The sequence below is a fragment of the Hyla sarda genome, chromosome 1 (assembly GCF_029499605.1).
Source record: "Hyla sarda isolate aHylSar1 chromosome 1, aHylSar1.hap1, whole genome shotgun sequence".
NCBI classification, from domain to species: Eukaryota; Metazoa; Chordata; class Amphibia; order Anura; family Hylidae; genus Hyla; species Hyla sarda.
Window position 1 is genome coordinate 485,676,525 of NC_079189.1, and position 20,718 is coordinate 485,697,242.

Genomic DNA, 20,718 nt, shown 5'->3' on the forward strand with positions numbered 1-20,718 from the left:
TATCTTGTGCAAATATTGCTCTATTTAAACGCGTTTCGGAACCGCCCTAGGCTGCTTCTTCAGTAAAGGCAACATGCCTTTTCATATATTTCAATATATTGTTTGAGCATGTGATACACTCATCCATAAGTGCCCTGTGGACGAGAACGCAGAACAGTATAGACATATTGCTATTGATATATATTATCTATATTCCGTTTGTAATTTAATAAACTGGTTATAATATTTTATACAAGCCATTTGATACTCTATATATAATTTTTTATTATTATTATTCTATTTATTGGAAGTAAGCCAGAGATTATCAGAATGGGCATTTCATGTGTATTGAGGTAGGACAAGGAAGTTAAGAACTGGGGACCTGCTGGTAAGAGTTCCTTTAAAAACAATAACAACAAAAAAACAACACGAAATAAGAAAATAAAAAAAATATGTGTCCCTTTAGGATGTGTTGTGCTGGTTGAGAGAGACAGAAATTAAACTTCACAGACAATTCTGCCAGTTAATAATATTTATTATAGCAAACATTCCAGTTCGGCCTTTCTTCCATACCATTACAGGCCTCACACATAATTCTGTAGTGGTAAACATTGTTCTTTATTTAAAGGAGATCTCTCTTACTAAAAAAACTTATCCCTGACCACTGGGGCTCCCCGCGATCTCCTGTATGGAGCCCCGGCTCTTCCCCGGAGTGGCGCATCACGACCCTCGCCCAAAGCAGAGGCTGCCATGCCCCCTCCATATATCTCTATGGGGGTGCTGAAGATTGCCGAACAGCTCCCCCATAGAGATATATGGAGGGGGCATGGCAGCCCCCCGCTTCCTACTGATAGGGTATATTTTTTAATGAGACTTCACCTTTAACAATGGCATGCCCTATTTATTGCATAATGTACAAAAATATCTGCTTTGGCGTACAGTAAAAATACTAAATATCTACCATGCAGTGTCCGTAGAGTTACCAAACTACTCACATGTTCAGGCTTCTATACAGTTATGGCATTGTTACAGCCAAGTAGTTATATTTTCTTTCAATAGGTGTATCTTATCAAATATACATTTAGTACCAGTTAAAAAAAAAAATCCCTTAATTTACCACAATATCATATACAGATATGCAACACTGGGAATTAATAAACTGAAATTCTGAGATTTTTAAAGGAGAACTCTGGAATAGGAAAATTATCGTCCATATTGCCGGCAGTAAAAAAAATAGAGGTACATACCTTCCTTCTCTCCCCTGATGCCTCCGGTAACCGGCTACTGCCTCCGCCGCGATCCTCTTCCTGGTTGCCGGTGGTCAGCGAGTCACACTGCGCTCAGCCAATCACCGGCCGAGTTGGACTTCGCTGCGGCCGGTGATTGACTGAGCGCAGTGTGACTCGCCGACCACCGGCAACCAGGAAGAGGATCGCGGCGGAGGCCGGAGCCGGTTACTGGAGCCACCGGGGGAGCAAAGGAAGGTATGTACCTGTTTATTTTTTTTTTTACTGCCGGCAGTATGGACGATAATTTTCCTATTCTGGAGTTCTCCTTTAAGAACAAAATGGATAATATAAAACATATAATTGGATATTTTTGTCAATCAATAACCTCGGCAAGTTTTTTTAATTTTTTTTAAATTTACTTTTAGAATTGCCAATTGGTCTCCAGGGTAGAACCATGTTTGTGGCCGTGTTTGCAGGATCCTCTGGCCATGTATAAGCAATCACTATAAGGCCACCTGTGTACTGTGCAGATACTACAACTTGGCTCTAATTCACCTGTTGCACTTCCATGTAGTGATTTCTGGTGGTCCCAGTTGTAACACCCATAACTTTGAATAACCTAGCAATATTCCATTCCTTACAGCGGTCGTATTGCACAGTTGTGGTGTGAAGTATACATTAAATCCCCTTTAGTGTTGACAACAAATGTGATGTATTGTCGTAATTTATTTCTTTATGTTGTCAGTGCTGTAAGTTACTAGTCATCTTCTAGCTCCAGTGTCCCCAATACAACACTCCTGTCTTATGCTCCATGTGTCACTGGTAGATGGCTATTTGGATTTACAAATGTTCACATATTTACAGACACTTTTCAAGTCATCTAAGATTTAGATTTTGATGTATATGGCAAATTTAATTCACACAATACAACAAATTTATTATTCCAAATGTGCCAGAATTTTGGCTCAGTTTGGCACCAAAACACTGGTGTACATACCTTTGGAACTTATTGGGGAAGATTTTCTAAGCTGTACCAGTGGCTTATAATTTACTATTAAACAGCAACTTTATTAAGTCACAAGATAAGTCAATACAACGGAATCGTGCTTATGGTTTGAAAAGTTGCACATTTCTTTGTGCAAAAATTTGCAACCTTTTAAAATATACATCGATGACGCAGCTTCACGCGAAGGGGCCCTCTTCACATGTGACCTAAGGCTAATTTGTGCCAGCAAATATTGAAGATTTCTGCACCAGGGCCACGGTCAGCCACAGATCCACTGAATTGGTGTATGCCTCTTAAATCCAGCACAGTAAACATGGATGGAGCTTATGTAAGTGTGGTGTATGAAAACCCTCAGTTGTGTGTTAGATACTTTCTAGGGCTTTAGCAAAGATAGGGTGTGGTGCAACTGGTGCATGTTTTACGCTGTGGATGCCCTGACGGCAGTCAGTCACAGGTGTGAGCTCCCTGTTGCGGCCGGGTAGCTCTGTGTGTATGCTCGTGGCAGTGGATTTCCTGCTGGGCATCTGCTATGAGCAGGCACTGTATCTACAGTGGAAATTCTGCCGCTACGAGTGGACACACAGAGTTATCCGGAAGCAGCAGGCTTATTTAAGACAAATTGAGGGCTTTGCCACTTTTTTTTGTGACTTTTCACCAAAAGTTGCACATAATAAGTTCCTGACCACTGCAAAAAAAAAAAAAATAAGTTATATTGACATACCTACACAATCATGAGAAAATAGTCTACTTGAAAAGTTACAAAAAAAAAGTATCAAAGAGAAATTTAGAGCAAAAATTGTCAACATACAAATGATAAATGTCCCCCAATGTGTGCCAACATTTGGCTGTAAATATTACCAATAAAGTAAGCCAACAGTGTGTAAAGATGCGCCAAATGTATCAAACAGTATGAGCCACTACTAGATTTAGCACATCTTCAGAATGCCTGGTCTAAGTTTATACAGATATTTTTAGTAAATCTGCCCCAATGTCAGTTCTTGTCTACCAGCGCATAAGACAAAAAATATCGTCCTGCAGATTGCATAACAGAGAAGCTGCAGCCATAATACATTGGGGGTAAAAAAAAAAAAAATTATATAGATATATATCAGCTTTCTTACAGAAACAGAGCCTCCTCCTCTGGTTGTGTTTGGTATTACCTTTACGTCAATGGAACAGAGCTGAAATAACACATGAATTGAACGGATTCTTAAAGAAAGCAGCTCTGTTTTCTTCTTGACCATCACATCTATCCTCAATATGTCTAATGCTTCCCTTTATTTTAGTTTAAGAAAACAGAAGTACATGAGCAGCAAACTAATTCTTGATGAGTGAGATACTTACACATCAGTTTATATACATTAGCGCATTACTAAGACAGAGTTCACATTAGTTCTAGGTATACATATTGGTGGCAGTAATGACATTTAAATGCTTATTCCCTTTATGACCTCAGTAAGAGGCGAACTGCCTTATAAAATGCTGCACTAAACATCACAAGTAGCTCCTACCCTATACACAGTTTTAGATGACTGACCACCAGACCCCCTTGTGTCTTAGATGAAGGTGCTCGGCTCTTTTGAGCTAGATGCAATAGAAATCGGTTTTCCTTTTGAAGAGTTTGGGGCACAGTAACATCTTCAATTTAGGAATTACCAGAGGGCCGAGCTCACAGAGACCCAATAGTGGCATCTTTAGACACATTTCAAAAACATAGTATTGAAATGTACAGTCCGTATGCAAACCTGGCAAGTATATTGGCATCATTTACGATGAAGACTTTCCTTGTCATGGGTTCTTGTTGCTCCCTTTACATCCATTATTAGATTCCTTAGTAAACAATAAATAAACTAGTACAGCGGTTCAGCAGGCTCCATCACCAGCACTGCAGCCAAGCATTCAAGAAAACGGATTGTCCTGACTGCTCCACTACTTGTCAGGATGGAAATTGTAGAAGATATCACAGTTCTAGCTCGTCTGAAGATGTGGGTAAAATATGCCATGAAGAACGCCCTCAATGACCACATTGGCTGCAAGGTCTAAAAGAGGGGGGGGGGGGGTGGAAAAAAAGAAGGACATAGTCAATAGAGATCAGCACTTATTACTGTTGCCGAAGAAGGTAGAACTAAATATTCCAACTAGATAGCGTCTCAGAAGTTGTTCACAATGGCTGAAGTATCTGTAGTGTGGTGACCCTGATAAAAATGATACCTACTGTTCCCTGATCCACCCCTCTGTTTTGTCGTTAATCTTGTTATTCTTGATATGCTAATCAGGATCGTCCACAAGCATCCCTTCCCCCATGCACATTGACATCTGTCTTCCTCCCCTTGTGCTAAGGCTCCAATGCTGCAGAATGAAGATCCACTCTGCAGCATAACGCCTTTCCTCCGCATGCGCAGTCGGCCGCAGGAGGAATGAATTCAAATCTCTCCTCTGAGAGATTTCATAGTGGAGAAGTAGCGCTATTCTGCAGAATGGAGCTCCATGCTGCAGCATAGGAGCCTCAGCACAGAGGGAGGAAGCGCTTCCTATGAAGACTGACCTCGGCGTGCACCCTGGGGATTAGGAAGACCCCCCCCCCCCCCCCGTGCACCAAACTCCATATTAACATATCAAGAAAAAGAAGGACATGACTGACGGAACGGGGAACCGTAAGAATCTTTCTTTTTTTTTTTTTTAATAAGAGTTACCCACACTACAAGCATATACCAAAAGGGTAGTGTGGGTTATACTAATGACCCCTTTTAAAGGTGTATGCCTATCTCATAAAGTGAAAGTAAGTCACTAAAATATGCCAACACTTTATGGTCTGTGGACATCTGACCACTGGGCTGTGTGCTTTTCACAGTTTCTCCGCTGCACGGTGGGTTCTGACTTCAGGGCTGTGCAGGGACCTACAGTTTAATTCTTTTTAAGTAAAATGGCCCACCTGCAGGTGGCTGAGAATGCTGCTTTGCAAGAAGCAGATCAGATGGCGACACAGCGCTAAACTAGGATTTTGTCCTCACCCTCATGATCAACATGCCATCAATTTATGAGAAGGGGAACCACATTGGCCAGAACTTGCTCCCCACATGCATCAATACACCTCGGATGGCTTTAGAGAAAGTACTAAGCACTGCATATGGTATCACCCCACATAAGTCTTTTAGCAATCACAATTTGACCCTTGTCACAGTCTTGACTATTTACTTGCTGTCCGACATATCCCAGGTACCCTTGAAACAAAAGAAACAATATCTACTTCTACATTTTAATGTTCTGGCTGATCGGCATATAACACCCATATTATTACATTTTAATAACAAAAGACTTCAGAATATGTCAGCATAATAACAATGTCAAAGTACAACATAACATGTGTAGCCATTCCCGTTTCTTATGAAATGTGACATAAGCGGTGTAGTTTTACTAATAATTTGTGGTGCGGGGAGTGATCAGTAAACAGCTGTTAGCACATGACAGGTTTGATTACCGTTCGCTTTAGGCAAGACATATGGATCCCTGAGGAATAGCAGCACAGGCTGGTGGGACAGTTTGCTGGAAAGGTCAAAAACACAAGCATCAGCATCACAAATGGTAAGCAGAAAATACAACAAACTAGTTTCAATAAGATGATGAGCGCAGACTGCAGTGCGGTGGTATTTGTCCATCTCGCATGGACCGCTCCAAGCAAAAAACTACAGGATGTTAAAGGATAGCAGGACCTATTCTTCATGTTCTGGGTACCTTTACTTTTAATATAGAAAACTGATTTACTTAAAATACAAGAAAGACATTGTAATAGTATTATAATGTTATACACACTACACTAAACCACAGATTCTACTAATAAAAGGTTGTCTGGGGGTGCAACTGGACTATTGTCTGTCTATTTTTCACTTAGCTGTGTAGGTCCCCCTGCAGTGTGTACTCTTCATCTCAAAGTCTTAAAGGGGTACTCCGCTGCTCAGCGTTTGGAACAAACTGTTCCCAAAGCTGGAACCGGGAGCTTGTGACATCATAGCCCCGCCCCTCATGACGTCCTGCCCCCTCAATGAAAGTCTATGGGAGGGGGCGTGACGGCAGTCACGCCCCCTCCCATAGACTTGCATTGAGGGGGCGGGGGTGTGACGTCATGAGGGGGCGGGGCTATGACGTCACACGCTCCCGTCTCCAGCGTTCAGAACAGTTTGTTCCAAACGCTGAGCAGCGGAGTACCCCTTTAACTGTATAGCGAAAAGGTTTCTGAATGCAACAGCCCTGTGGTAGTAGATTCACATCGAGAAAACAATATTGTATTCAGTGTTGTCTTAAAATGTGACGTGAAGCATGTTTTCCCAGGAGTAGACAAGCATAACTGATATCAGATCATTATACAAGATTGTAGATGTGCGCCATGTCTGTTTTTCTACCCGAATTTACACTGTGATTTCTATCCCCTCTTTTTTTTGTTTGAACATGTGCTGCACTCTTCCCCACCCCCTCAGCCCAACCCTATATAAGTAGTACTTAGCTACACATGGGTCATTTCTTTCCTAGCAGCCTCCCAATCTGACTGGGAGAGCATGGTAAGTGAGCCCTTACACCTTGTTCACACTGGTGTGGTGCTGTGCGGTGTCCGTTGCCGTGGCACCGTGTCTGCGGGGGGGGGGGGGGGTGCGGCCCATAGACTGGTTTGAATGGCATTGGGGCTGCTCTGCCAGTGGGTCGTTCCCCCCCTGTGGGCATTGGTGTAGCGGCGGTGGTGGTCGCCGCCCGGTGCTGCGCCATTTTATGCTAGGGACGTTAGGGACCCACTCTAAATAGGTGGCCTTGACGTGGCGAGTGGGCTTGTACTTTTTGATCAAAAATGTATACTAACAACCTGTTAGTTTTTGATATTATGCTGAGAAGCAATCAGATCATTATACAAGATTGTAGATGTGCACCATGTCTGTTTTTCTACCCGAATTCACATTATAATTGATATTGTTGCTGTGTTTTAGGCATCGATTGCTTACTTGCATACCCTAGTGTGTGACCCATACATAGGGATCTATACAATAAAGACTATGATAGGAAATATAACTATGCCTTTAAAATTAATTATTCACACCTATATTTGCGTTGCTCTTAAAGGATTGATGATGACATGCCACTGGCACATGCCAGACCCATACAGAAATGCAGGATACTGAAGCACCACCTTGTTCACCAGATCGTGGACACCCCTGGAGAACAGTTTTTTTCTTCCCAACCTAGTACAATGTTACTGGTGAGAGAATCCTAGTCAGCATATACCAGATTTGTGGCCAATGAGGTGCATTTACAAAAAGAGTGGTGTGAATTCTTAACTATTTTAGAGCACAAAAGTTGCTGTAATAGTTGCGGACTTGCACCAAATGTATCAAATGGCACACGGACTTTGATGAATTTCGCTGATGCAACTTCTGAAAAAAAAAAAGATTTTGTGCGGACATGCGACTTTTGTGTGAAAAGTCGCATATACCCCGACTCAAAAGTAGCACAGAAAATGTAGGGCAGGGCTGATTTGACCTAAGAAACCGTCTTTTTCGCAATTGGACGACATTCACACTTAGTAAATCAGTGACCACTGCACAAAGTGCTCTAAATGGGTAAAAATCATGGAAACGTTTCTAAAGCAATTGTTGCACAAAAAGCAGCATGGACCCATTGGCCCTCATTTACTAAGAGTGTTGTGTAGGTTTCTTTGTGGGTTTTAATTCCCTACAATTTATTTTCCACGGTATTTACTAAGGTTTCCCTACATTTTCCACTTTCCCTACATTTTGCTTTTTTTTACACATGCTCTGATCGGTCTGGTTTTCCTCAGCTCAAATTTACCACATTTTATGTAGAAACCTTAGTAAATATTTTGGGTTTTTGTGAAATTGTCTGGAACACTCCCCTTTTCAGAGACCACGCCCCCTTTCCCCCAGCGGCCACGCCCCCATTTCGGGTATTCTTAGCAAAATGGAGAGTTAGTCGTTTTTTTTTTTTTCAATTCTGGCGCAAAATCTGGCGCAGACAGAATCTGGCGCACAACCGACAAAACATGTTGGGTTTGCAATAGTAAATGAGGGCCATTGTGCGACAAACAGAGAAAGAAGCAATTTAAAAAGCTTTCCAAATGTCTTGATAAATCCACCCCAATGTCCCAGTCATTCATCCTACCAAATTATACAATGGTATGTATATAAATAGCCTACCTATGTGATTTGTATTCTAAAAGATATGACTTGTGGAGAAACATGTACTGGTCTCTCACACGAGCATGCAGTTCAGGGAAATAGAAGCATCCTACCTAGTTTCTTCGGAATCGATTTCCTCAATGGAGCTGAAATACAGATAAGTCATTATTTCAGAAAAAAAAAAACCTTGAATGACACTTTAAATGATTAGTGATGTTGGGGGAGAAGAGGATGGGGCATGTTGGATTTCACATGCCAGATCCTTTTGTTTTCAGGGACATAATCAGTCACACACCAGGTGTCTGGCAGTGGCTTTAACCCCCTCCTCCCTACATCCTTGACTGAGTGTGTATGGGGTAATAGGGATTTAATCCTTAGACTCCAAGACTGCTGCAGGACAGGTACAGCCATCTATAGGGACATCTTATGTTAGGATGTATACAGGGACATCTTATGTTAGGGTGTATACAGGGACATCTTATGTTAGGGTGTATACAGGGACATCTTATGTTAGGGTGTATACAGGGACATCTTATGTTAGGATGTATATAGGGACATCTTATGTTAGGATGTATATAGGGACATCTTATGTTAGGATGTATATAGGGACATCTTATGTTAGGATGTATATAGGGACATCTTATGTTAGGATGTATATAGGGACATCTTATGTTAGGATGTATATAGGGACATCTTATGTTAGGATGTATATAGGGACATCTTATGTTAGGATGTATATAGGGACATCTTATGTTAGGATGTATATAGGGACATCTTATGTTAGGATGTATATAGGGACATCTTATGTTAGGATGTATATAGGGACATCAGGACACTGTATAAGATATACACTAACACTGTAAACCAGGACTTCTGGACAGATAAGGCAAAAAGTTATTGGGTACTAGGATAAAAGGAAAAAGGCATAATCACAGAAAAAAGTCAGGTAGTTGCTTAAAGGGCCTATTTACATTACATTGATTGTGAAATCCATTTTTAACCTGCATCAATTTTAATAAATGTTGCCCAGGTACATCAGAGTAGTAATGAAGTCTGAATACTTTACCCACAGCTTTCCGCTTTTGGCAAAGATGGCAGATGGCGAACATTCAGAAAATCCAGAAATATTTTAGGCAGTTCTTCATTTTCATATATAATAGTCTATAAAAAAAATATATATATATTTGCTTTTCTTAAATTATTACAATATTTACCTTATATTGTTAAAGAAGATTTCTAATAGTTAGGATGAGGCCACAAGACACAAAAACTGATGGACTATACTAGGATAGGCTATCCATGTCTTACTTTGCTTTTAATATCATATAAAAGTGAATAGAAGAATAAAGGAATCCAGTGCAGGTTCTTGTGCAATAAGAACTGAATCTTTATTTTGACCACGACAGAGCAGGATACAAGAGACACGTTTCAGCCGGTTTCACCAGCCTTACTCATACTTATCAGTATGAGTAAGGCTGGTGAAACCGGCTGAAACGCGTCACGCGTTAATTCTTCTATTTGTCTCCCGGTGTTGGTTCCCACCATTCCGTGCACAGGGTTCTGGCAGAGGAGGTGAGCTGAGACACCATTTGTCTATATATAAAAGTGAACATACAATTCAACATAAATAAAATCAAAAACATTATATACAAAAAGACAAAATATTTTAAAAAATTTTATTAAATGTTCAGGTCAGCAATAACTCATTTCTACTAGGAAAAAAGCAAAAAGAAAACAAAATGTTGTGTTTCAATAGTTGAGGCTATTACTCAGCCTTGAAGGAATCCAATCCATCATTGCTGTGAGAAAGAGGAAATCTCCTGTGGTTTCAGAGACTTACTCTGGTTTTATTAATGCAAGATTTAGGAAATGTTAACAATGTGAGTTGTTTGTTTAGTTTGACAGATCAGCTTACGATGCACTGGCCACATCTATAGTATATCTGAGAATGACAAAGGACAGGCCCCCAATCTCATTGTCATGGCTGGTGCAGCTAAGCCCTGATATTTCTCTAAATTAACATGAAGGCATTTGCTGCGATAGTGTTTGACATTATGAATGTGGAGCTGATATGCTGGGAAGACAGATAAAAACACAAACATAACAATAAAGCCCTACAATGTACTTAAAGAAAACGTAATTAAAATAATCTTATAAAATGTGAAATTATAGAAACTTTATCTTACATTCCTAAAATTATGGGTGTAAGATAAAAAGGACATTCCTAGGTGTTTTCTTTAGAAAAGATAGTAGGAGGTAGAAAGTGAATTGGTATAAAAGGACAACTAAATGTGGGGCAAAAGTTTTAGATACATATAGAAAGAAGGGATGTCTTCAGTACCAGTATTCGGGTAAAAGGTTTTTCTTTTTTTTTTTTTTTTACAGGACATCAGTGTAGACAGGATAAAAATCCAACGTGATTCGGCCAGTTACATATCCTTAGTCATGGATAGGTAGAACAGTGGAGATACACACATTTAAGATAAGCTAGTGGTAACCACTCCCTTAGGGTTCCACTATGCAAACATGGTATTAGTGAAGAAACTTCCTTGTATAATGGCACAGTCTGAATTAAGGCATAATAAGACCCACATACCAGTACCATGTATGATATTATGGCACTCAATAACAGTGCTAAAGTCTGGTTTATATCTCAATATCACAAATAGAAACTTAGTTAGAAGCCATTAAGTATAATGAAGGTTTTAATGAAAGCATGCTAATAAAAAAAAATTAAAAAATAAAAAATAATATATATATATATATATATATGTATTAAAGCCCAATGGGCTGTATTTGTGGGAGGGGCTGGACACTACATAAACCCCGGGCTCCTGTACCTCGGGGCGGGTGCGGCGTTATTGCAGTTTTCCTTGTGTGGCTGCAAGTGAGCTCACTCGTCGCGTCACTTCCGGTTTCGGTTTCCTGTTTCCGGTTTCGGTTTCGGCTCCGGCGTTCGGCTGCGGAGTGTCACGTCAGGTGTTTGGCGGCGCGTGGAGGGTAAGTGCCGGCTGGCCGGCATATTGGAGTTACTTTACGGGCTTTCATTAGATATGCACCGGGAGCCGTATCCCGCCCCACTACAAGTTTTCCACGCTTCGTTCTCGGGGCCGTCCGTCCATAATGTGCGGGGTATTCCTGAGATCAGGGATTATTTCATTAAGACAGTTATAGGTAGATATTGTGTTATGTTCGGGTGGTGGTTAGTCATTTTGGTCACCGCATGACCGCGAGTCATTTGTACGCCCCATGGCAGGTGGGTCTATTGTAGGTTTTCTCTTTTATTTTTGGGGGGGGGGGGGGGGGGCACTTCTGCCATGTGAGATGGTGTTGGCTCCCGCAGCCAGGCCCTCATACTCAGAATATATCATGTCACATCATAGTCAGCTTTTAAGACAGTATACATGGGCTAACACAGGGGTTAATGTACTATAGAACATCCACCAGGTCGGTTTTTTCAGATCTGCGTTGGATTTGGTAGATATAGTTAGTACACTATTGTAGGGGTCTCTGGAGGTTTATAGATTACTTAAAATGGGGACAGCGTTTATTTTGCATCATATCTGTCACATTTCTGCAGAGTTAGGCGTGATTTTCTGTTAATTATTTAGTTTGTGTGTGTACATATAGATTCGGTTGGTCCTGGATTCAGGTGGTTCATTGAGGGGTTCCTCCTGGTTGGTTCAGCTACAAGTTACCTCGGGTAGGTTACATGGTTCTAGGTTACTTTTGATTCTGTCGAGCGTACGTTTTGTTGTTGCTGACACGTCTTCAGAACAAACAATAGAGTTATAAAAAAAAAAAAAAAAAAAGGGGGGGATATGGATAGATATATATATATATATATGTGTATATGCTCGTATGGGTAAATAGCTGTGGGGATACATAAGTGTGCGTATATGTATAGGTATGGGTCAGGCGGGGTTATGTGTATGGTCTGGGTATAGGCACGTGGGTGTGCACATGTTTTTCTTTACGTTTATATATATATATATATGTGTGCGTATGTGTAGGTATCTGTGTGTATATATGCAGGCGGGTATATGCAGGTATGCACATAGGTGTGTATGTATGTATATGTTTATGTTTATGTGTATAGTAGAGCACATTGTATGTGTATGGGATGTCTAGTTTTACGTAAAAATTGGTTATATCTTGACGATGACCCGGCACGTTGTTGGGTCTGGCACAAATCTCGTTTCGGTAGTCATGCTTATACACCAGCAGTTATCCTAAGTAACTGCCACGAATGGTATGTCAGTCCTAACTACGCACGTCATGTAGTTATATAGTCAATTTCTCGGTACCCTGTTGCCTGACTCGTTCCTTCAGCGCGAGGGTTGTTATTACTTGATTGTTGTTTCTGACTCTTCTTCAGAGCAACCTCATTACGGCAGGTTCCGGTTGGCTTTCTGACACGTTTTTCAGATCAATTTGCAATATCTTTATTTACGTTGTACTTAGTGTACGCATATTTCCATTTACGGTCAGGTTTTTCTCCTTAGTAATTACAGGTCCAGTATCAGTGGTGGTTACTCGATTACATCAGCAGCACCTAGGTACCTACTCAAGCATGTCTCATGGGTCAGACATCGAGGAGTCCTTGTCCGTCTTGGATACCCCATCCAGGGTGTCTGAGGGGGGCGACGCTCCTTCGTATCGCACATGGACCATCCCAAAACTGATGGAGGAACTTAAGAAGCGTGGGGTTCCTTTTCCGGCTTCCGCACGAAAAGCCGAATTATATAAGATACTGATGGCTGACCCATTGCCAGGGACCAGTCTGCAGCAGGATCCCATTACAGCTTCCCTGGGACAGTTGCATGCCTTAATGGCGACTATGGTGGACTCCCTATCAACTGTGCAGGCTAGGTTGGACAGTCTCGAGAGCAACAATGCCCAGAGGCCTGCAGCAGGTGTCCTGGTGCCTGCCGTTGTCCCAGTTCCAGCTGCTAACAGTATGCAGGTGGCAGTGCCGGTACCAGGGTGCAGTACGGATTCAGGTAGGGGGTTGGTACCTCCTAGGGTGGCACCAGCGTATTTTGTTCCTTCCAATGTGCGTAAGGACATTTTGGAGGGAAGGGACGTCAATTTGGCGTCTTTGCTCATTGCCACCCAGGACATGATAGATACTAGAACCATTGCCTGCGGGGAGTTGTCTGTGGTGCTGAGGAGCAAAGACGCCAGGTTGAATAGGAAATTATCTTTTCCTGAATTCATTGTGGCATTTAGCATGTTCAGGGATGTAATCTGCTCGGCAAAACCTCTTAGGAGGGAGGAATTGGATATTTACCTATTTAATATGGCAGACCTATGTAACAAATATGGAGGGACCTACTTTTACGATTATCATAAGTCGTTTTCAGCAAAGCAGCAGCGGCATTTGCGCAACATGGTTACTCTTATGACTGGTCCAAACTGGACACGGAGCTGTTTTGCCGGCATTTTGCGGGGCTTAGGGCCCCGTCATGCGCGTTATGTCAATCTATATCACATGCCACGGCATGGTGCAATTTAGCGCAGGAGGAGGCGTCAGCAAGTAAACCAGGTACCTCATATGCTGGTAACAGGGCCACAGAATCGGTTGATAAATTGGGCAGACCAGTTAGGTTTTTGGGTAAAAACCAAATTTGTAATAATTATAATTTAGCTACATGCAATTACAATCAGTGTAGACTGTTACATGTTTGTCTTAAGTGTTTTCGGGCTCACCCCCGTTCACTGTGCTCAATAAAAGGTGGTTCATCATATTTAGGTGTCATACAGATGCATGTCTTGAAGGGGTATCTTGAATTTCATCCCAACTTAGAATGGGTAAATTGGCTTTTGGATGGTTTCAGCAGCGGTTTCCATACAGGACTAGTAGCTCTTCCGCAATCCACATATGAATGTAATAATTTATTATCAGCGGCCAATGACCCTATGTCAGTATCAGAGTTGCTGGATAGGGAAGTTGATAAAGGTTACATGATTGGTCCTTTTTCTGTACCTCCATTTCAAGATTGGCGGGTTAGCCCCATTGGTATTGTCTCAGGAAAGTTCAGTAACAAAAAGCGATTGATTTTCGATCTGTCAGCACCGCACGGCTCTGTCATACCCAGTATTAATTCTTTGATCCCCTCAGATGAGTTCGCTATGAAATATTCTTCCGTTGACCAAGCAATCCAGATGTTGCTAACGTTGGGTACAGGTGCATGGTTGTCCAAGGTAGATATAATGGATGCTTTTAAGCTGTTGCCAGTAAAAAAGGATCTTTGGCAGTGGTATGGGGTGAAGTGGCAACAACTGTATTATTTTGCGGTAAAACTTACATTTGGTTCCAAATCCAGTCCATGGCTTTTTGATCAGTTAGCTTGTGCTTTGCAGTGGATTTTACAACACGCTGTCGGCTGTAGCAACGTTATTCATTATCTTGATGATTTTCTGTTGTTAGAGCCCCCTCAGCAAGTTCCGTGGCAGTTGGGAAAGACACTTGAGGTCTTCAGTCAGATAGGGATTCCTGTTTCCCCCGCTAAAGTGGAAGGTCCGACCAAGGTTCTGACTTTCCTAGGGATAATTTTAGATTCTAACAAAATGGAGGCCCGGTTGCCTGCAGATAAACTATCACGTATCCGAGACATGGTTAATAAGTTCGTCAGGTCCCGGGTCACGAACAAAGCAGAGTTGCAGAGTCTTTTAGGTATGTTGGCTTTCGCCATGAGGGTAATTCCCCAGGGCAGGTCCTTCATTTCTAGGTTGTTAGATTTGGTGGCCGCTGCTCCGCTTCAGGACAGCATAGTGCACCTGGGTCATCCAGCTATGTCGGATCTGCTCATGTGGCAGCAGTTTCTAGCAAACTGGAAGGGGGTGTCTCTCTTTGTGCCTGTTGTTGGTTCCGATTCTCCCCGCATATTCACAGACGCCTCATCCAGCGTGGGCTTTGCTGCTATATGGGGTTCTCGATGGATAGCTAGCGGCTGGCCGGGGCAGGTTTATGTTATTCCTGGTTTCACGGACAGCTCCGCTACCTTTGAAATCGTTCCCATAGTGGCGGCAGCGCAGGCTTGGGGGGAGTACTGGTGCAATAGGTCGGTGATTTTTGTTTGTGACAACTCGGCCACTGTGGACATCGTCAATAAAGGGAGATCTAAGTCGGCAGAAGTAATGAGGTTTTTAAGACGTTTAGTTTGGATCGCGTTACAATTTAATTTCCATTTCTCGGCTGTACATATTGAAGGTAGTAGGAACATAGCAGCTGATGCGTTATCTAGGCTAAAATTTGATGTTTTCTTTCAGGTTATGCCGGGGGCAGATACGCGAGGGTGGCCAGTACCACAATTTCAACTTCTCAGCATGGATTAGGTCTTTACAAACAACTGGCTCGGAAGCTAATGATGAGCTCGTTGGCTCCTAGCACTGCTCGAGCATACAATCTTGCGTGGGACAGGTATACCAAATTTATAGCAGAGTTTTCTAATCCTGAAGAAGATTATGTTTCAAATTTAGTTTGTTTCATTTCATTTTGTCATTTTACCAAGAAGTTTTCATTTAATACTATCAAATTATATTTGGCGGGTATTCAGCACTTCCTGGCCATGGAATATCCAAGCAGGCCTTCACTTTTTTCGGTACATGCGATAAAGTCGGTGTTGCGCGGTATTCGCAGCACCCCAACTGTCAGGGCAGGGGCTAGGTGGCCCATTTCAGGTGAGATATTCCGTAATTTATCGGATTTGTTGGATACAGCACCTTTGGGGGTTGCACGCAGCATTTTGATTAAATCAGCCATGTACTTAATTTTTTATGGTTTTCTCAGGCCTGGAGAAGTGACAGCTAGTTCAGTCAAGGGCAGGCCAGTTTCAAGGCAACAGTTATCGCGAGTTGGAGATAGATATGTTTTATCTCTGCTAAGTACCAAGACATCCAAATCGGAGGTTTTGATTACTTATTTTTTCTCGGGTAACAAGTGGTGCCCAGTAAGGGTCTTGGATCAATTCATGAATATCACACGCGGAGTGGGTCCCGAGGTGCCTTTACTGGCAGTAGATGGTTTGCCGCTGTCAACTAGTCTTTTCACTAGTTCTATTCGCTCTCTACTCACCATGCTAGGCCTAGACCCGCAGAAATTTTCTGGCCATTCCTTCAGGATAGGTGCAGCATCGGCCGCGTCAAAGCACAAGGTGCCCGCTCATGTCATAAAGAGGTTGGGTAGATGGAAGTCGGCTTGTTACGCTCGATACATTCCAAACCCCGAGAAAGAAATGTCAGATGTATTTAAGGTGTTAGTTTTGTGAATTAATAAAGGTTATATATATTTACCTATTCTGGCTTGTCTTTTGCCCTCTATAGGCGGGCCCTCATCTCATGCGGTTATGGCACACCTCAGACCGCTGTTAGTATAAGGTTAGGTAAGTTCATATCCATTATGGGAAGCCTTGACCACAAGTATTAAAGCCCAATGGGCTGTATTTGTGGGAGGGGCTGGACACTACATAAACCCCGGGCTCCTGTACCTCGGGGCGGGTGCGGCGTTATTCCCACCCAACCCTCCCTCATTTATCATATTTTCACAACAGGGTATGCCCTCTATAGGCGGGCCCTCATCTCATGCGGTTATGGCACACCTCAGACCGCTGTTAGTATAAGGTTAGGTAAGTTCATATCCATTATGGGAAGCCTTGACCACAAATATATATATATATATATATATATATATATATATATATATATATATATATATATATATATATATATATATATATATTCCCCTTTTTGCTTTTATCTAACAACTAATGAAATGTATGTTGTTATCGAATGGTGAGGCATCTCTACATACTGTCACCAAACATACTACTTGTTAAGTGCTTCATATTAAACGGGCAGATCCACTCTTCTATTAGCCCAAATTACACAAAATATATACTGTTTAAGGGGGGGCTTAAATTATTACAGTGGACTAATAAGTATGATGGTTGTGGATTAGATTACTGGAAAACCTTACTTTACTGATCACTATATCTGGTACTATACTAGTGTTGCCAGTGGCAAAAAGCCCACTTTGGCTTTCTGTTTACATTGTAAGGTCACTTTATGAGAGACAGGCACCCTATTATGACTGGAGCTTCCCTGTATGAAAACAAGCACAACTCATCGTTCTTTAGCATGGAAGTGCTAAAACATTAGATGGTCAGTTCAAAGTCCATTACTGCCCAATGGAAATGCCAAAAATGAGACCACTACGCAGAAAAAAAACAAAAACAAAACAAAAAAAAAAAGAAACTAAAAAAAACTTTGCCTGGCCAGATAAATCCAGATTTCTGTTGCACCATGCTGATGGGAAGTTCAGAGTTGTGTACAAGCAGCACAAATCGATGAACTTTTCCGGTCAACAATTCAGGATGGTGAAGATGACATAAGGCCATGTTGACACTTCGCAAAGTCGGCATGGAAAATCTCTGTGTGGACATTCCAGAGTTTGTGGGCGCCGGCATGCATTCCATGGTTCATTCTTTCTGCCAATACGGAAAGCGGAATTTCCATGCCGGAAACATCTGGCAAGGAAATTCCTCCATGTGCACAGCACAGCAGAATCCTGTTGAATTGAATGGGCCTTTGCTGCAGTGGAATCTCCAAGCCGGATTCTGAAGCGGAATCCGGTACAGAAATTCTGACATGTGAACATGGCCTAATGGTTTGGGGAATGTTTTCTTGGCTCTCTGGGATGGATATTTAGACAGTAGGGCTTGTCTAAACTAAGCATTGTGGCTGACCAAGCTCATCCCTTCATGGCAGATGTTTACCCTATGGCTGAAGGACACTGCACCATACCACAAGGATCGTATAGTTATGAGTTTTCTTTCTTTTCTGGCCTTCACAGTCTCCAGATCTTAACCTTGTTAAGACTGTACAGAGCTTGTTAGTACCTCTATCTATTTAGCACTAACTGTGAAAAGTGATCATTTCCTCATGGGCCAATATTCCTGCAGAGAAATGTTAACATCTAGTGGAATTTAAGCCACTGAAGGTCAAGCAAAAGATGGCACTAGAGTGAAGTTCAGTTACGTATGACTATTTCAAAACTCATATTATTAGTTAAAAAAAAAATTTGTGGAGATAAGCAATTCAAAAGGCAATTCGTATAGTACAGTACACAACTACTAAGACCTGGTTTCAGGAGGGACTCTTCTTAACTCACTTGTCTATGTCTATCTGAGTATTGGTAATGCCATTAGGTTGTACTGATTAATATAATTCATTTTATCTAGTATAGTCATTTGTAATATGCACTCATATGTAGTTAAAGTGAAATCTGGAGTTGTGAACCATAATTCCATTCACATCTTTTCAACATTTTCTTTTTGGTACATCTGATAAACAGGTAACGAAGGCATAATTTTGTATCATTTCTTCAAAGGAGATATCTGATATTCCACGGTGTCTGCTGCTTTTTTTTCTAATCTGCCTTATCATCCTCATAAAACTGTCCTCCCAATAGACACAATTGATTGGCTGCATATGTTTCAGCTTTGACAACCCAGGCATTTAATTGTCAGTTATCTCTTATTCTTCTTCAGTGGCTGAAATACAGTCAAAAAGTAACAGAGGGACTTGTTCTGCTTTAACCTTAGCTAGCTGCCATCACGCAGTGGAAAACAGTGTTAAAATATCACAGGATCACTCTGTACTGCAGAAGAAGACGTGTAAAGAGCGTAATGATTTCCCCTGAGTTTGCTTTTTAGAAAATTGTCAACGGAGCCAGCAGAAACTGTGACAAGTCTTCAGAGGGAATGCTGGGAAATCGAACAATGGCATTCTAGTTAAGGGCCAAGCCTACTCATCAGCCAATTATATCTGCATCGGAGCATCTTGCTGAAAACTTCAACAAGACCACTTCGCTAACCTTTTGAGATTTCCGAGCAAGGTTCTTTCAGAGCGCAGAGTAACATCTGATCAAGACGAAACATTTCCTTCCACTTAATCTTTTTAAAGTCATTCCTGAAGTACAATCTTATAAGTGGGGAGTGAGTTATCATAGAGGGCAAAGACTCAAGTCTATACTTCATCTGTTGTACTGTGTTGTTAGAAATATACCTGGCTATTAATTCCAGACAAAAGACATAGAAATGTTGTAGATTGCAAAAACTGTATTTATAACTGTCCATTTATAATAATGATTCATGTGGGCGCCTTAAATAAGGATCTAAGATTATGAGATTCAGAATAAGATCACTGTGATATTCTGTGGAGATCATTACAGATTGTATGTATGCATTCTATGTTCTGCACGCCTTTCTGTGGGTTTTCTTAGGGTTTTGTTTCCTCCTACAAAGCCTTTAAGAAGTTGTCTTTCACTGAAGTTTGCTTTCTTGTGTTTTAAGAGCTCCATACATGTATTGGCTGAACCCACTGAATCTAGTGGGACCAGACGAACGTCATAAGGGGACCTCGCAGCTCCTTTAACAGCTAATGTCTAAGATGAGAAGAATAAGAATCGAGAAAGTTGTATTTACTAATCCTATTTTCCCCCAGAGCAGTCGGGCAGCAGCTTACCCACCCATCCCAAAAACACAAACAATTGGCCAAGCCGAACATGCATGTGTATGGGAGGATGAAGAGAGATACCTATCTTATATTTATGGCCAGTTTACAAAATAATGACATTAGATCGTAAGCCCCACTGATTTAAAACAGGACAAACTGAACAAGACTTTGGAAGTAGAAGAAGTAGAACCAAACAAGCATGGCATAGGGTACTAGACAGCACAGGACATGGCTATTTTGGCACACCATCACATCAAAAGGTGCAGTTCTGGTGACATGGGAGAAATTCAAATTTTCCGCTAAGGGGGGGGGGGTGTTCAGTTTCAATTGTCAAATGTTTTACAGGAACAATAAAGACTTCAGTGGAGCTTAGGCTATGTTCACATCAGCGTTGTTCAAATCCGTTATGATAAGTCAGTTATTGACACAACGGAGGTCACTCATAACAGATCTGAAACTGATGTTAATGGAACTTAAATGGTAAAAGATTTTGTAAAACTTGCATATACAAATAAATGGACTTAACAACTGTTTATGTCGGTCAAATTATAACCATTTCCTTTTTTTTTTTTTTTCTTCTTTTGTGCATCTTAGTAGCAATAATGCATATAAACACTTTTTTTTTCTTTAAAACCTAAACCGTACAAAAACATATATGGTGCTGGTCAATATACGGCCAACCATTTGTTCCTGCAGAAGATAATCCATTCCCAGAGGAGTCAGACAATGGGCCTCATTTACTAACATTTTCTTGACATGTTTTAGCTAGTTTTTGTGACCAAATTGTGTCGCAACATATCTGTGCCAT

General features: G+C 41.4%; 1 protein-coding gene across 2 annotated transcripts in view; it reads right to left on the reverse strand.

The window, feature by feature from the left end:
• Positions 1 to 1,491: 1,491 nt before the first annotated feature.
• Positions 1,492 to 20,718, reverse strand: part of SNX24 (sorting nexin 24) — a 111,729-nt gene continuing 92,502 nt past the window's right edge. For both annotated transcript variants that reach the window (XM_056537343.1, XM_056537344.1), the window contains exons 4-7: positions 9,457 to 9,551; positions 8,504 to 8,536; positions 5,693 to 5,757; positions 1,492 to 4,253 (exon numbers count right to left, since the gene is read on the reverse strand). In XM_056537343.1, coding sequence (XP_056393318.1) covers positions 4,183 to 4,253; positions 5,693 to 5,757; positions 8,504 to 8,536; positions 9,457 to 9,551 — 264 coding nt within the window. In that variant the 3' untranslated portion in view covers positions 1,492 to 4,182. The remainder of the gene's footprint in view (positions 4,254 to 5,692; positions 5,758 to 8,503; positions 8,537 to 9,456; positions 9,552 to 20,718) is intronic.